The 14987-nt window shown below is 38.9% G+C and overlaps 1 protein-coding gene across 2 annotated transcripts; it reads right to left on the reverse strand.

The window, feature by feature from the left end:
• Positions 1-641: 641 nt before the first annotated feature.
• On the reverse strand, positions 642-10749 carry LOC121296299 (phospholipase A2 group XV-like). 2 transcript variants are annotated; one of them, XM_041221685.1, is made up of 7 exons: positions 10602-10749; positions 10356-10400; positions 6737-6893; positions 5166-5284; positions 3718-3816; positions 2564-2788; positions 642-2310 (listed from the first exon to the last, which is right to left on the reverse strand). In XM_041221685.1, the coding sequence occupies exons 1-7, from the start codon at positions 10612-10614 to the stop codon at positions 1799-1801; spliced, it is 1170 nt and encodes a 389-aa protein (XP_041077619.1). In that variant the 5' UTR covers positions 10615-10749; the 3' UTR covers positions 642-1798. The 2 variants fall into 2 exon arrangements, with proteins under 2 accessions (XP_041077619.1, XP_041077617.1); XM_041221683.1 differs by having other exon boundaries at positions 10356-10749.
• Between the last annotated feature and the right edge of the window lie 4238 nt (positions 10750-14987).

Raw genomic sequence — 14987 nt, forward strand, 5'->3', positions numbered from 1 at the left:
TGTAAAGGCTAAGGATTAATTAATCTTCATACAAGGGTATTTGACACAGATAACTAGTTCAACCCACAGTAAACATTTTCAAAATAATTTTAGCACTTAAGTGAAATAATATATCTGGGCTCTTTCATTTAGTATAACCCAAAAAGGTAATGTTTTGATTTAACAAAAATAAAGCTCCAGATGTTCTAATAATTTACACTTATATATTATAATAAATTGTGACACAAGATCTATACATCACAATTACTGGAAGCAAGACACAGTATTTTCTGCTAACAATTTTACTTTAAAACCTAATAAGGAATCAGCCACTGGAACTCTGAAAATAACAGCAATATCTTTGAAAAATAACCATATATTAAAATAAAAAAGAGCATGTGAACACATCCCCTCTTAGCATTCCAGTAGTCTCAAATATTGCAGTAGCATCTCAATGGCGGTACTTTGTTTAATCTTGGATGGTGAGGCAGAAGCCCAAAACCTACAAATCCTCCCTTTTCACAGTCAGTAAATAATGTACCTGAGATTCCAACAACTGTTTAATCAAGTCCTTCTATTCTGCTGTCTGGCTGTGCTACTGGTATTGCATTATACTGTATATACATACTTCTTTACAAACTTCTCTGTCAAGACAATTGATTTATATAGGAAAACAGTTTCTAGAACATCTGGCGAAGCCCTCTCTACTCCATGTGGATGCATAGATATTAGCATCTGCTTTAGCAATATTTTTTTAATTATTTTTTTTAAAGATTTTACTAAATAGAAAAAAAGACTGCACTTTCATTAAATACATAAAATCAGTTAAAATTATGAAAGCATTTATTGAAACTGCCGTCTCTGAATACGACCCATCGGATTGGGTCATGTGGCCATGTAAGAATGATGTCAGCATCCTTCAAGTCCTGTAGCTATTAAGCTAGTTCCGATAAGAGGGAATTTTTTTTTCTTTTTTTAGATAAAGTGCTCCACCTACTTAAAAGGGGGGGGGGTCTCGGTGATGATGTACAACATTTGCAATGAGCATTCCAAATTGGAACAACAATTTACAATTTTATCATTGTAAAACACACTGATGAAGGCTTTTTGGCTGAAACATGTTTGTGATTTTTCTTGTGGATTAGAACTTTAATCTGTTTGCTCTTCATAAGATGAAGCTGTGAAATGAAGAATAAATAATGATTTTTTTTTTTTTTTTTAATTGAATTAGTTTTTCCTTGAGTGTGGACCTCTGTTACATTGTTTTGAATTGATATTCATTTTTGGGTTGACGCAATGATGAGTTAAGAGATATGGAAATTTAGTGAGGTGGTATCTGTTGTATTAAAAAAAAAAAAAAAAAAAAAAAAAAAAAAAAAAAATATAATTGGACACAATTATTAAAAATAACTAAAAATAAATGGCAGTTTTTTGCAATTAAAACAAATTCATTACATTGCTATACACTTTATGGAATGGAAAGGTTTGACTTAGAGAGGCACACACTGTTTCGTAGCGTATTGTAAGTTTCGGCAGGGTGGTGTGACTGTGAGGAGGTTGACAAGCCATGGTGAACCAGGTTAAAACAAAAGCTGTGGGATGTAATCCATCGTCTTGGGATTCAAAATAGGACCAACTTCAATTTTAATGGGGTTTCAAAGCGGTCCCATTTTGAGAACAGCAAGAACCATTTCAGGTGAAGTGTAACATTCTGCATGCCAACAGGGCCTTCTTGATGCAAACAATTGGATTTCTTTGGAATCTGCCCGACGTAGGTGATAACACATCGAGTTCAAAGAGGACCTTCTCAGTTTATTGCTTAAGGTGTAAACAGCACTTGTTCGACATAGCTGATGGTAGTTAAATTAGAAAGCATTGCAATGTGCTCATTGCCCCTCAGCTCCTTGAGTTGGACTGGCTGTTTCTGCTGCTCAATCCAGCGCCTGCACTGTATGGCACTCACCAGGTTAACTGTGCCATCCCCATCCCCAAACTGGACCTTGGGTTCCTTGTCAGGAAATGCAGAGTAGACGAATGATTCAGGAGTGTCAACCCCACTCCCATACAGGCAGTGTACGGCCACCCTAGGGGCCTCGAGGCTGTACACCAGCGGCTCTGTGTTCTGGCGCATCAGCCAGCCATCCTGGAAATTGATGTCGTTGTAGAACTGCTGGTAGTCACGGAGGGTGTAGTTGCCCTTGGGAGTGATCACAAAGACCTGGTCCGCAGGCCAGGTGTTGTTGTAGGGCAATAGCCAGTTGGTAGAGACGGCCGAGCGCTGCTGGTCGCGAATCTTCAGATTGCTGATTACGGGGATCCGGTTGTTGTCTCCTGCAGGTGGACAACAGGAAAATAAATCTGCTGTTACTGTTCACAAGGAGGACCAGGGTAATCATGAACTCAATGCTTTTGTGGAAGTTTAAGGCAACAGACTGCCCATCATCTTTAGTCTGGAATACCAAAAGGTCAACAGTGAAGCAATATGGAACAGATTATTTAAATTTTTAGCTAATGTAAGGAAATGTTTTTGTTATTAAGTCTTCAAATGAAGGTGCTTAAGAGTATACGCCTGGGAGAGTCGTACCTGTGGCCAGTACATGCAGGGTTTTGGCCACTCCTCCCCAGGGTGGTCCAAGGGCCACATAGGCCTTGACATAGCGATCCTTCCACTCCTGCGTCTGCTGGTTGAGAAAGTAGAGAGTGTACATGTTGCCCATGCTGTGAGCGATAAGGACCACTGGACTCCCAAATTTCTCTGCCATAACCTCAATCATCTTCTTCAGCGCTACAAAATAGTCACGGTTCTCATCTGCCAACAGAAGAATATGATTTAAAATCGCTACTGCATAAAACACAAAGTCAATTGTGGATACACAGCAAGTATTAAAAGAGGATTAACTGAAAACTTGACAGTTCAGCCCCCAACACTATATGGGAAACCTCACTGTGACATCACAGCTGCTCACTCTGCTTCCAAGCAGTAAATAAGTCCCCATTGCCAAGAATGGAAATGTATGCTTCAGTTAAATAATCAATGAAACAAAACACACCTTATAATATGTTTTGTCTTCATAATGAACTGTGATATATTTATGCTATATTGAACCCTTTACCAGTACCAGTTATTTTCACTCATAAATAAGGTATTGTCTTGTGTTATTATGTCATCCTCATGAATGTAAATAACTATTTAAGGGGACACTGCTCTCCCACTGTTTTCTATGGAAATCAGCCATTCATGACACAGTTAACCCAAACCATTACTTTACAAGCAGCATAGAAACCAGGACCAGAGAACATAGTTGGAAATTAAGTGGAGACAGGAAAAGAGACAGTTCTTTATACAAAGAGTGTTGAGGGTATGGAATGGGCTACCTAGTCATGTTATTGAGGCAGAGACACTTGGGTCCTTCAAGACCTAACAAAGATGGCACTAATTAACAACTCCTGTTCTAAGATTACTGCTTACTGATGAAGAAATTCACTCCCTTGTTTCAATAAGAATCCTCTCAACCAACGGTCGTGGGCTTTATGGATACAGATTTAAATAAACTCCATCTCTGTAGAGTAACCACTACTGAAATCTGCGCAGGATTGAATGAAGTAACACCACTTTGACCATCAGTAGTCTAAGCTGATTTTTTTACTTAAACTAGATTTGAACCCTGGGCCCCAGAGATGAGGCCAGTAGACTATCTCACTCCAAGAGTTTCTGTGAGTTTTAGGGTTTGCACTCACTCGGGGCTTTGCGCCAGTCGTAGGGAGCCCCCCGTACGTCATCATCCCGACTGTACCCCCAAAGTACCATGGCCTGCACCAGCATGTAGAAATAGATTCCTGCAAGACAGAAGGGACCTAGTTTCACAGGGTTAGGTAAAGGTTCTTTTTTTCTATTTAATTTTTTTAAGTGATTCCGTTTTTGGGTTTATTTTGTATCCACAACTTCAAAATGTTCAATCAGAATTCACCTCGATCTGTGTTAGTGTATTTGAGTATCTTAGTGTTCCTCTGAAACTTCTGCTTTCATCATTTTTACCTCTTTCAAAACTGCTGACCTGTACAGAGTTCTAGGAAAGATAATATACAAGTTAAACAAACGTGTGTACTCCCATCATTCTGTAAAGCTACATGGGTCCTGAAAGATTTAAAGGCAGGTCTCTGTCTGTATGCCTGTCTGTGTGCAAGAGGCATTTGACTGGTTTCACACACACAGTTATCTTGGATTATGTCATTAGGTAATTCATGATTAGTCCAAATCAGGCTCTGTGAAGCCAGCCAAATAACATGTATGGGTGGTTTGGTTTGTGCGCACTTGATGGGAGGGCTCAGAAACACCCCCAGCACAGGGTTATAAGAGGTCATCACTGTATAAATAGATTGTCCCATAAAAGTCATTCCAGCCTTTGGCCTCTGGTAACAAGCAGGTTTACTGACAAACTGCTACACCTATCCACCTATCTTCTGTTTGTCACTAGCTTGTCCATATTTTTCCATTGTCACAAGACTAGATTAACCCGAGTTCATGTCTTTACAAGAACCCTGCTATAATATCTGATGGAAGCTACGCATTCCAAGGGCAAAAATCAATCCCCTCAAAACATCTACTGTAATGGTGCATGTCATTAACTATGTTTATTAAAGTACATTTAATCCCTCTTGTGTAAAAACCATGACACACATTGTTGTATACAGGTGCATACAGTTGTTTTTATATACAGTATTGCTTTTTTATATTACTGTTTTAAGTTATAGATTTCCCCATACAATATTAAATGAAGTGTTCAATATATTAATGACAACAGATGTAAAAGTGATTTATTTAAGGAGGAACTGTGAAGATAATACAATTATTTTAATTAGTGAAACAAACATGAAATAATTTGCTTTTAAAGAACAGAAAAGCCTTTAAGCTGGTATGGGATTTAAAGGGCACGTCTATGGGCCTGGATGTCAGCAATCAACCTCACTTTCGTCCGAATTACAGGCTAGGGCAGGCCCTACACTACTCAACCTCACCATGTAATGACCAGCATTCCTAAATTAAAATATAACACCGCAAAAATAAAAATGTAACACTGTAATGCTGAGATAATGAACACCAGATCAAAGCCTACAAAACAGAACAAAGATACATAACCTACAAACACAGCAGCAGATTGAAGTTGGCCAGAGTGCCCTTTCCTTACCCATGCTGCGTTTGCTGGGGTCAAGGTACTCGAGGGGGAAGGTCTGTCCGAAACCCGGCACCCTCACATCCACTCCTGGAGGGGACTCTGTTGTCTTGCTGGTGTGGTTATACACCAGCCTGAATGGGGAAAGGGACAACAAAACAACACAACACACTGCACTCAACTGGTGTCTGATTATGTGCCATTATGTACTGGCCAACAAACTTGAAAACTGTAAATGTATGCAGTCATAAGATGTCATGCGATGCACTACTAGACCGATATAAGTTGTATGACAGTGACGATATCCTAATGTCACGATACGTATCACGATATGCAGGCTGCTATATGATGTGCATCACGATATATGCGATGGTCCTGATGGGTTACTTTTACGCTGCATAATAAGATCAAATTACGATTTAAGGAAGGAATATTTTCTTAAAAGACAAATTAAATGAGTTAGAGAGTATGTATTAATTCAACTATAAAACACACTTATTCTTCATTTGAAAATCACTAGTTGAACTACAGTGAGCTACATTGTGCTTTTATTGCCCACATTGATAAACTGGTAACACAGCATAACGTTCCATGATGTGGTATGGAACAGAAAAGCCAGATCACTTATAAAATGGTTTTTTTTTTTTTTTTTTTTTTAATTGCTTCCTGCAGTGATTGAGGACAGATCTCAAATCCCAGTGCACTAGAGCATACATTTTGAAAAACGCTTTGAAAACAGAATTTAAAAGTGTAAAACTTTAACAATGAAAAGAAGTTACAGGTACGGTACGTTATTTAAACAGCTGTAGCAAAACGTGGGGACATATACTATTTTTTTCAGAACCCTGCTACTTACTCTTTAAAATGACTTGAAATATATCAAACTTAGTTGTTTGGCTGCAGTTTTGTAAAATGAACACTGCGTTTTACTTCTTTTAAAAACACAGGACTGACCAAGGAGGAACTGAATAGCGTTTGCAGGACTTAAGTTTATTTTACCCTGCCCTCCCAACTCAGAGGGATCAGATCAGGGTTATATTGTATATATAGAGTTCAGACCATACAAGAAAAATGGAAGGAAACAGTTATGCAAACGTTTCTTGGAACAGACTGTATATAATTTCAATACAGACACATGGGGTTTTGATAACAGAAACTCACATGACAGCCCCGTGACACACAGCAATCTATTTAGAGTCTCACTGTGGATTACCAAACCTCTCTTTTTTTTTTTTTATCATTAGTTTATCATCACAGCATATTCCTATTCAATGACATGAATCCACCGCCACAAAACAAACCCAGAAACAATGCAGATACATTCACAATAACACACAAATTACATGTTAATAAGAGTCAGACAATTTCTAATAACTGACTTAAATTAGTTAGGCGTTATCCGGTTTATGAACTGGTTGTGATATTGCTCAAATCCTGCTAGCCATCTGTGGTTTCGTCAGCAACATACATTTCCCCCTCGCTCCACCCCAACCATATTACACACAAAAAAAATCTGAGTTTTGTAGTGTTGATACAAGTAGGTTTAAATTAATAAAACTAACACGTTTAATAAAGTCTCTGATTACCGGATGTTATCAATCCAGCAGTCAATGACGAGTGGGATGAGTAGCTCCAGATTCAGCCAGAGGGTGAAGTAGTCCTCAGTCTTCTTGGAGCACATGTAGTGCACCACACTGGGCTTGTCCAATTTGGCTTCCAGCTGGTTTCCCAGGTCACCCGGGACTGCGAGACAGAGCGGACACAAGTCAGGAACTTCCAAACCAGGCACTGGCAATGTTAATGAATGAGATGCACAAAAAACGTGCCATTACAGGATATCTATGGACATCACAGATGCAAAAAATGTCTGTCCATCAGTTAGATTAGTTATATTCTCCCCTTCCAACACTCTGTCCCCAGTGGATGAAGGAATACCACTTGTTTTATTTCTTACTGATGTCTTTCTTCTTCTTATTTTTATTATTACTATAAGTTTATTTAGCAGGCGCCGTTATCCAAGCGACTTACAGAGACTAGGATGTGTGAACTATGCATCAGCTGCAGAGTCACTTACAACAACGTCGCACCTGAAAGATGGAACACAAGGAGGTAAAATGACTTGCTCAGGGTCACACGGGATTTGAACCGGTGATTTTAAATTGAGATGATGCGAAAAATATTCGTAATGCATTACTTTTTCGTATTTAATATGAGCACAACTCATTTTATTTATTTTGACAGTACCACACTATGGCTGGATTTTGTGCATTGAGTCTGCCCACCAAGCCTAGCGTGGGCATGCTTTGATGTAGATTGCCGTCCAAGTCTGGCAATAAAATACATTAACGGCCATAACAGCACAGCCAGGCTCAAACAAACCTGCTAACTGTACAGGCGTTTATTATGCAGGTATTTACTTTCATTGCAATTCTTTCCAACAGGTTTTATATAAAGGAACTAGTGGGCAAGTACATAAAAAGCCAAACCATTCAAGTTCCTGTTCTCCTGTTGCATTGAGCATGTGTTACAGAGCAGAGGCTGGGTGTGAACCTGTGACTGTGCACACCGCAAGCAAAACCATGATCACTGTGCTAAACAGCAAGACTTTTCTGCAAGCGTGGTTACCACACAACATGTTACATGCAATATCTGGGTGCAATATCCTCCATTTGAACAAACAACTTGAGTACAACAATCATGCTAGCATATATATATATATATATATATATATATATATATATATATATATATATATATATATATATATATATATATTTTTGTTATATATATATATAATATTTAAAAACTGACCAATCTAGGATAATCGTAACACGAAGAGATGTTTTGTAAGCTTTAGAGGGGATCCATTCGTCCTCTCCTAGGTAGTGTGAACTCTCGACCCGTAGACTTCTATCGTGTGGCACATCCCTAGGGAGCTCCGTACTGACCAATACCCCTACTTATGTCACCGAACGTTTTCATAAGTGGGGGGAACCGTAAAAAAGGATAAACAACGGATTTGGACCTTAATTTATCAATTTTAACAACTTAAAGAAACTTAAAGTTTCAAATGGACATACACAAAATAGTCCAAATTGGTGAAGTGAAATGAAAAAAATAACTTGTTTAAAAAAATTCTAAAAAATAAATAACAGAAAAGTGGTGTGTGCATATGCATTCACCCCCTTTCCTATTAAGCCTCTAAATAAGATCTGGTCCAACCAATTACCTTCAGAAGTCACATAATTAGTTAAATAAAGTCCACCTGTGTGCAATCTAAGTGTCACATGATCTGTCACATGATCTCAGTATATATACACCTGTTCTGAAAGGCCCCAGAGTCTGCAACACCACTAAGCAAGGGGCACCACCAAGGAGCTCTCCAAACAGGTCAGGGTTGGGTTATAAAAAAAAATATCAGAAACTTTGAACATCCCAAGGAGCACCATGAAAGCCATTATTAAAAAATGGAAAGAATACGGCACAACAACAAACCTGGCAAGAGAGGGCCACCCACCGAAACTCACAGAGCAGGCAAGGAGGGCATTAATCAGAGAGGCAACAAAGAGACCAAAGATAACCCTGAAGGAGCTGCAAAGCTCCACAGCGGAGATTGGAGTATCTGTCCATAGGACCACTTTAAGCCGTACACTCCACAGAGCTGGGCTTTACGGAAGAGTGGCCAGAAAAAAGCCATTGCTTAAAGAAAAAAATAAGCAAACACGTTTGGTGTTCGCCAAAAGGCATGTGGGAGACTCCCCAAACATATGGAAGAAGGTACTCTGGTCAGATGAGACTCAAATTGAGCTTTTTGGCCATCAAGGAAAACACTATGTCTGGCGCAAACCCAACACCTCTCATCCCCCCCGAGAACACCATCCCCACAGTGAAGCATGGTGGTGGCAGCATCATGCTGTGGGGATGTTTTTCATCTGCAGGGACTGGGAAACTGGTCAGAATTGAAGGAATAATGGATGGCGCTAAATACAGGAAAATTCTTGAGGGAAACCTGTTTCAGTCTTCCAGAGATTTGAGACTGGGACGGAGGTTCACCCTCCAGCTGGACAATGACCCTAAGCATACGGCTAAAGCAACACAGATTGTAAGGCAACAAAATAGGAAAAATGCCAAGGGGGGTCAATACTTTCACAAGCCACTGTAGCATCAGCCGGAGGCAGCCTGCAGCAGTTTCCTTACTTGTATTTGAATACAGGGTATATCGGTGTAGTTAGCATATAATCCATTATGTTATATCAGTACTCAATTTCTTCGCACATCGAAAAAGGTTCCCACTTCCAGAGCTTATCCCTTAACTTTACACCTTTAAGTGGAGTGGGTCCAGGTTATTTTTAAAATGGTACATTGCCTTACTGGGTCCTTAGACGTTTGATATGCTTTTGTGCTCAAATACGGTAAATGCAATGATCTGCATTTAATTTCTGGAGAGTTCCCGGAAGACAGCATTTAAAAATAAACATCATCAAAACAGATCTCCCGGCCCACTTCCCAAATTCCCAGCCTGCACTGCAGCAAAGCATGACATTAATTACGTTTGTACAATCGACACCTATAGTTTATACATCGTCCTGACAACAGCTCTTCACGTGACAGTCGCATTCCGCACATGCAGTCACCTGAGATTAACAGCCTGTAGCCGGGCTGCTTCTCTGCCATTACCTCTGGGTGCACAAGTCACCAGACAGTTTAAGTCAAAGAGCACATTTTGTTTGTTTGTTTAAAAAAAAAACCTGCTCCAAACAAGTGTGTGTTAAAACAAAAATACGTTTGTTTTCCGTGCGTTATTAACCTTAGACCTGTACACTCTCGACCTCTTAGTATTGACCGTCTACGTAATGATTCTATTGTTATACAATATTCTATTGTTACATGCAATTGTTATAGGCTCATGTTTAATTACATTAAGCTGTGGATATTACAACAATGACAAACATGTTAATTACAACACAACAATAATAAACAACATGCCAATTATACAATACACGTATACAATATTTTCGTGCCTTTGGCGTATATCTTATTACAAAAGAAATAGAAAATTATCATAGTAAACAAACACTCATTGTAAAGTCAAAGTATTAAACGGGTAGTGTGCGGTACAGACTACACATTGTTGATAACATATTTTTAGAAGTCGATCAGCCTGTACAATAACAACTTAAAATAACATTTAAAATGAAGACTTACTCAATACGACTGGCGGTCGCTTCTGACAGAGCCTGCCGGTGCATTCTTTAACGGGACTCCCAGAACAGAAGAGGAGAAGGGGGTAGACAGAAACGAGTAAGCGCATAACCTCACAGTAATTTCACAATTAGTTCAGGGTGAAATAGAGCCCCGTCGTCTATTTAAATGCGGTTGCTCTCTAGAGCTACAAGAAACCAAACTTTAACAACCACAGTCAAATTTGCAATGTAACCAACCAACACAAACCCAAAATTGACATCCAGGACAACCAGCAGACATATGATGTAGTAAATAAAGTGAAGTAAACGTAATTTTCACGAAGAACTAGTCGGAGCTGCTTGTGCTGGGTTATCCATGTTTGTGCAGTTCAAATTGTGCAATACCAAGTTGGTTTAAATCTTGGGGGAAATTGCTGGAAACTGTCCCATACCAAACACATCATGTGTGCTTCTGGGAAGCTTGATGTGACGTAACACCCCTCCCACGTTGAATCTTCCTATTAGAGTACAGAGCTGCTCTGATATACAAGAGCAATTGTCATGGACTACGCTTGTGAGGCTAGCATTCAAATAACCCATGTTAACTTTTACCACTGTAAATTTGTACAATAATTATGCAGTTTTCCCATTATTTTACCAACATTTACAGCATGTCACAGCACAGTCGCTATCCCTAGGATTAGGTGAATGATGGCAATTTTCAATGTCAGTTGAATTGCTTTCTTACATTTCCCCAACTGTTTTATGGTGTTTGAAATCCTTAGAAGCGGTTCTGGCTCCTGTTCTTCCAATATTAGGCTATTATCATTTTTCTCGAAATCTGCCATTATTGTTTTAACCCATTTGATACCCTCACCACTCTTTTAATTTCACTTAATTTCCAATTGAGTCTTCTGTCCTGGTTTCTGTGCAGCACTTAAAGCTGGTTAGGGTTAACTAGGTCAACTCCTTGACTTTAATCATGCTCACCCCTAATTTGGCTTCTAAACTAAATAGATTAAATTCTTTCAGCCTATTTTAGTAGCTCAGTCCTTTAAACAATGTGATTAGTCTGGTTTTAATGTATTGGTTTTTAGTAAGTGTGTGATAACTGAGCCCTCTACTGGGCACTTTTACTATTGCATCCTCACAACATACTGTGACCAATACACATGTGCTCGCTGCATGCCTGAAGAGCAGGTAAAGAGTCCGCTGGGGAATCGAGTTCTCAGCTGTCTAGGGTAGTCACAGGACTCAACCCCACAAATGTGCAATACAGAAACTATAAGGAATCATGATTCACAACTCCGCCCAAAGCAGATCACTTTTGTTTTTTGTGTGTTTTGTTAATTCAATTATCTCAATTTATAATTTGTGCAATTTCTGGGGAAAAAAATATTACAGTCTATTAGTAAAACATGAACGCTTTTTTAAAATCCCAACACAGTGGGTTACAGGACTTCAGTATACAGAGAGAAAACACACACAGTTTATTTTATGCAGTTACATAGACTGTAAATGCATCGGCTATCTAGTACAGAGAAAGATAGGGATCAATTATCTTTTTCTCTGGGAGAACTGAGGCACAGATGGACAATGCAACCAATGGATCCCCTACCACTGCTCACTAACCTATTCCTAACTCACTTCTTATATACCCTATCATACATGACCAGCCTCCCACCCTATTTGTTCAGGACACTGTTGATAGTTTCTGTGATTAACTATCTGTTTTTCTGTGAAATTGTGTCATTGTTTCACCTCCCCCTCTAACTCTCATAAATTCCTTTTTGGAGTGTTGTTTACTAGGTCCTTGTTTACTTGCTATCTGGAGCATATTTTGCTGACAGCTAAACTGAGAACAGAGAGTATATGTGCAATTGACCTCTACACATTCCAACTGTAATAAAAAAAGGTAAAAATAAAAAAAATGATATTGGTGCAAAAGCTAAGCATGAACTAAAAACCTTTGGGACTGATTCAGTTCACCTCAAAGTTTCTAGCTTAAAAGGAGAAGTATAGATGGTTATGGATTGAGCTTAACAGGGGACTTAAAAAGGCAGCTTATAACAAACTGTCTTGGGTTTTTTTAATTAATCACCAGACGCAAGGACCCTGAGCGGTTTGACGACCCCACCCAGGGAGCCCTCAGTGAGATGAAGCCCTTGATTCAGAGATCCTTCCAGTCCCGAGACTGTCGGTTCAGGAAGTATAGAATGTAATTGCTGCCCATGTTGTTTCCAAGCAGGTAGACAGGTCTCTCATACATCTCCTCCACCAGGGCTTTCAGCTTCCCAGAGTACTCCTCCTGTTCATCTAGGAGCACAAGCCAGTTACACAGAGCTTGTCGGCTATCATATAAAACTGCTATGATTAATATTTAGTAGACCCTGATATTGATGTGATACATCTGAAATGTCTTAATATCAGTCGGAAGTGATGTCACAATGAAATTAGCTTTACAGTTTAATTATTCTTAACTAACTATAAATTATAAAAAATATAGTAGATGGTGCTGATTTTTCTGGTTGCAATTTTACAATACAAACCCCAAGGTATAAACATTTAAAAAGTACTAAAACAAGTATTGGGGATTTTTCTTTTGCCCATATTACCCCACTCAACCCCCTTAAAAAAAAAAAAAAAAAAACCTAAGTAAATGTACTAAAAACTGCCCTTATTCAATAACCTGTAAAGCAGTGTCCATGTTGTCATACTCCAGGTTGCTGTGTTGTCCTATTAGTTCATACTCACTGGGAGCAATTCTCCAGTCAGAGGGAGCTGCTCAAATCGTTTCATTACGGACGTTGCCTGCGTTTACCAAGTGCTCCACCATTGTGTGGAGATACCCTGCAAGAGAAATGCATAGATCAGTGATATACCACATCAGAACCAACCACCATCTCAGTCCTTCCTATCATTAGGATCCCCAGTGGCTCCCTGTGTGAGAGTCATGCAATCAAGCGCATGCAGAGTCCAACTCGGTCTTGGCTGGGGAGATTATGCACAAAGCCTAGCAGAAATCAAACAGAGCTCTCTTCTCTGTAGCTTGACAACATGCCCTGCTTTCGTCGGCACGTAAAAAGAGGCAATAAACATTTTAGAGTTTTTTGGGAAGGGTCCTGACTAATTCACAAAAATCTGCTACATAAGAACATTCGGCCCATCTTGCTCATTTGGTTGTTAGTAGCTTATTGATCCCAGAATCTCATCAAGCAGCTTCTTGAAGGATCCTGGGGTTTCAGCTTCAACAACATTACTGGGGAGTTGGTTCCAGATTCCCACAATTCTCTGTATAAAAAAAATGCCTCCTATTTTCTGTTCTGAATGCCCCTTTATCTAATCTCCATTTGTGACCTCTTGGTCGTTGTTAGTCCTACCTGGTTAAATAAAGAACTTTTCAACTTTTAAACATGGTCAGACACTGCTCATTTTTTATTATAGGAGAGAACCTGTGTGATCACACACACCTGTGAAACAGAACTCAGCTAAACCCAATAGAAGGACATAAACCTGTTAATGTATTGGTGTCCAGAAATTCCACAGTGTACGTTTTCCCAAATCCTGGAACTCAGATTTCCACCCCTGGTGCATTGAATGTTTTGTGAGTTGTCCTGTTGTATGTTATTGTGAAACAGTATTGTTATTATTATTATTATTATTATTATTATTATTAGTAGTAGTAGTAGTAGTAGTAGTAATATTCATTGTGAGCTACAGAGTTTAACAATGTTCTTATCATTCTGTATCTACGGTATGTCAGTAAACTGTGAACCTGCTGTCTGACATTGTAGAATGCATAAAAATAAACAATTGCCTTTCAAATGTTCTTATAAAAAGATTGAAATAAATTCACTGAGGGGTAAAATATCACCAAAATGTAATAATTAATCCTTAAGTAACCCTTTTAAATAAATACGATCTTTGTATTTCCAGCAGTGACAACACAATGGATTTGGAACAAATATTGTACAGTGGCCCTGATGAAGTAGGCTGCACACCAGTACTGATCAAGCATAGTGGCACTACAATAAATTAATAGTGTGTTGTTTACCATTTTGTATATCAAACTATGAAAATATTATCACTGTGTTATCAATACCCCCTTAGAACAGGACCAGCCTCTTTTTCATTCCTGCATATGATGAGAACTCATATAGAAGAGATTGTTTTGGGATCATTTGTTCATCCATAACTTCAACCATAAGGTAAAACTTATACGTCAAATGTTTTAGCTTGTGCCATCACCTGTACCTTTTCTTAAAAGTTTTACTTAATTAGTTCATGATAAAATGAAGTAAGCACTTAAATTTAACGCATATAGTTTGCTTAAACCCCACCTGAAAAGTAATTAAGCCCCTTCTGTTATCTGTGTGAAAGAGTGTACCTGATGTTATCGATCCAGCAGTCAATCCCTATAGGCATAAACATGTTGAGGTCGATCCAGATGGTTGAAGAAATCCTCTGTTTCCAGACGGTTCCTACAGTTCACGTAGGTTCAATATATGCACCAACATGTGGTACCAGTTTTTGCAATCACCTTTGCACTATAATTTTGTCAGTAAAATGAAGTATAACTATCCCTCTCTGCATTTCTTATAAATATTCGGGGGCACCACTGAACTTGGGATGAGCCTCTTGTTAAACTGGGACA

This window comes from Polyodon spathula, chromosome 21 (genome assembly GCF_017654505.1).
Source record: "Polyodon spathula isolate WHYD16114869_AA chromosome 21, ASM1765450v1, whole genome shotgun sequence".
Lineage (NCBI taxonomy): Eukaryota > Metazoa > Chordata > Actinopteri > Acipenseriformes > Polyodontidae > Polyodon > Polyodon spathula.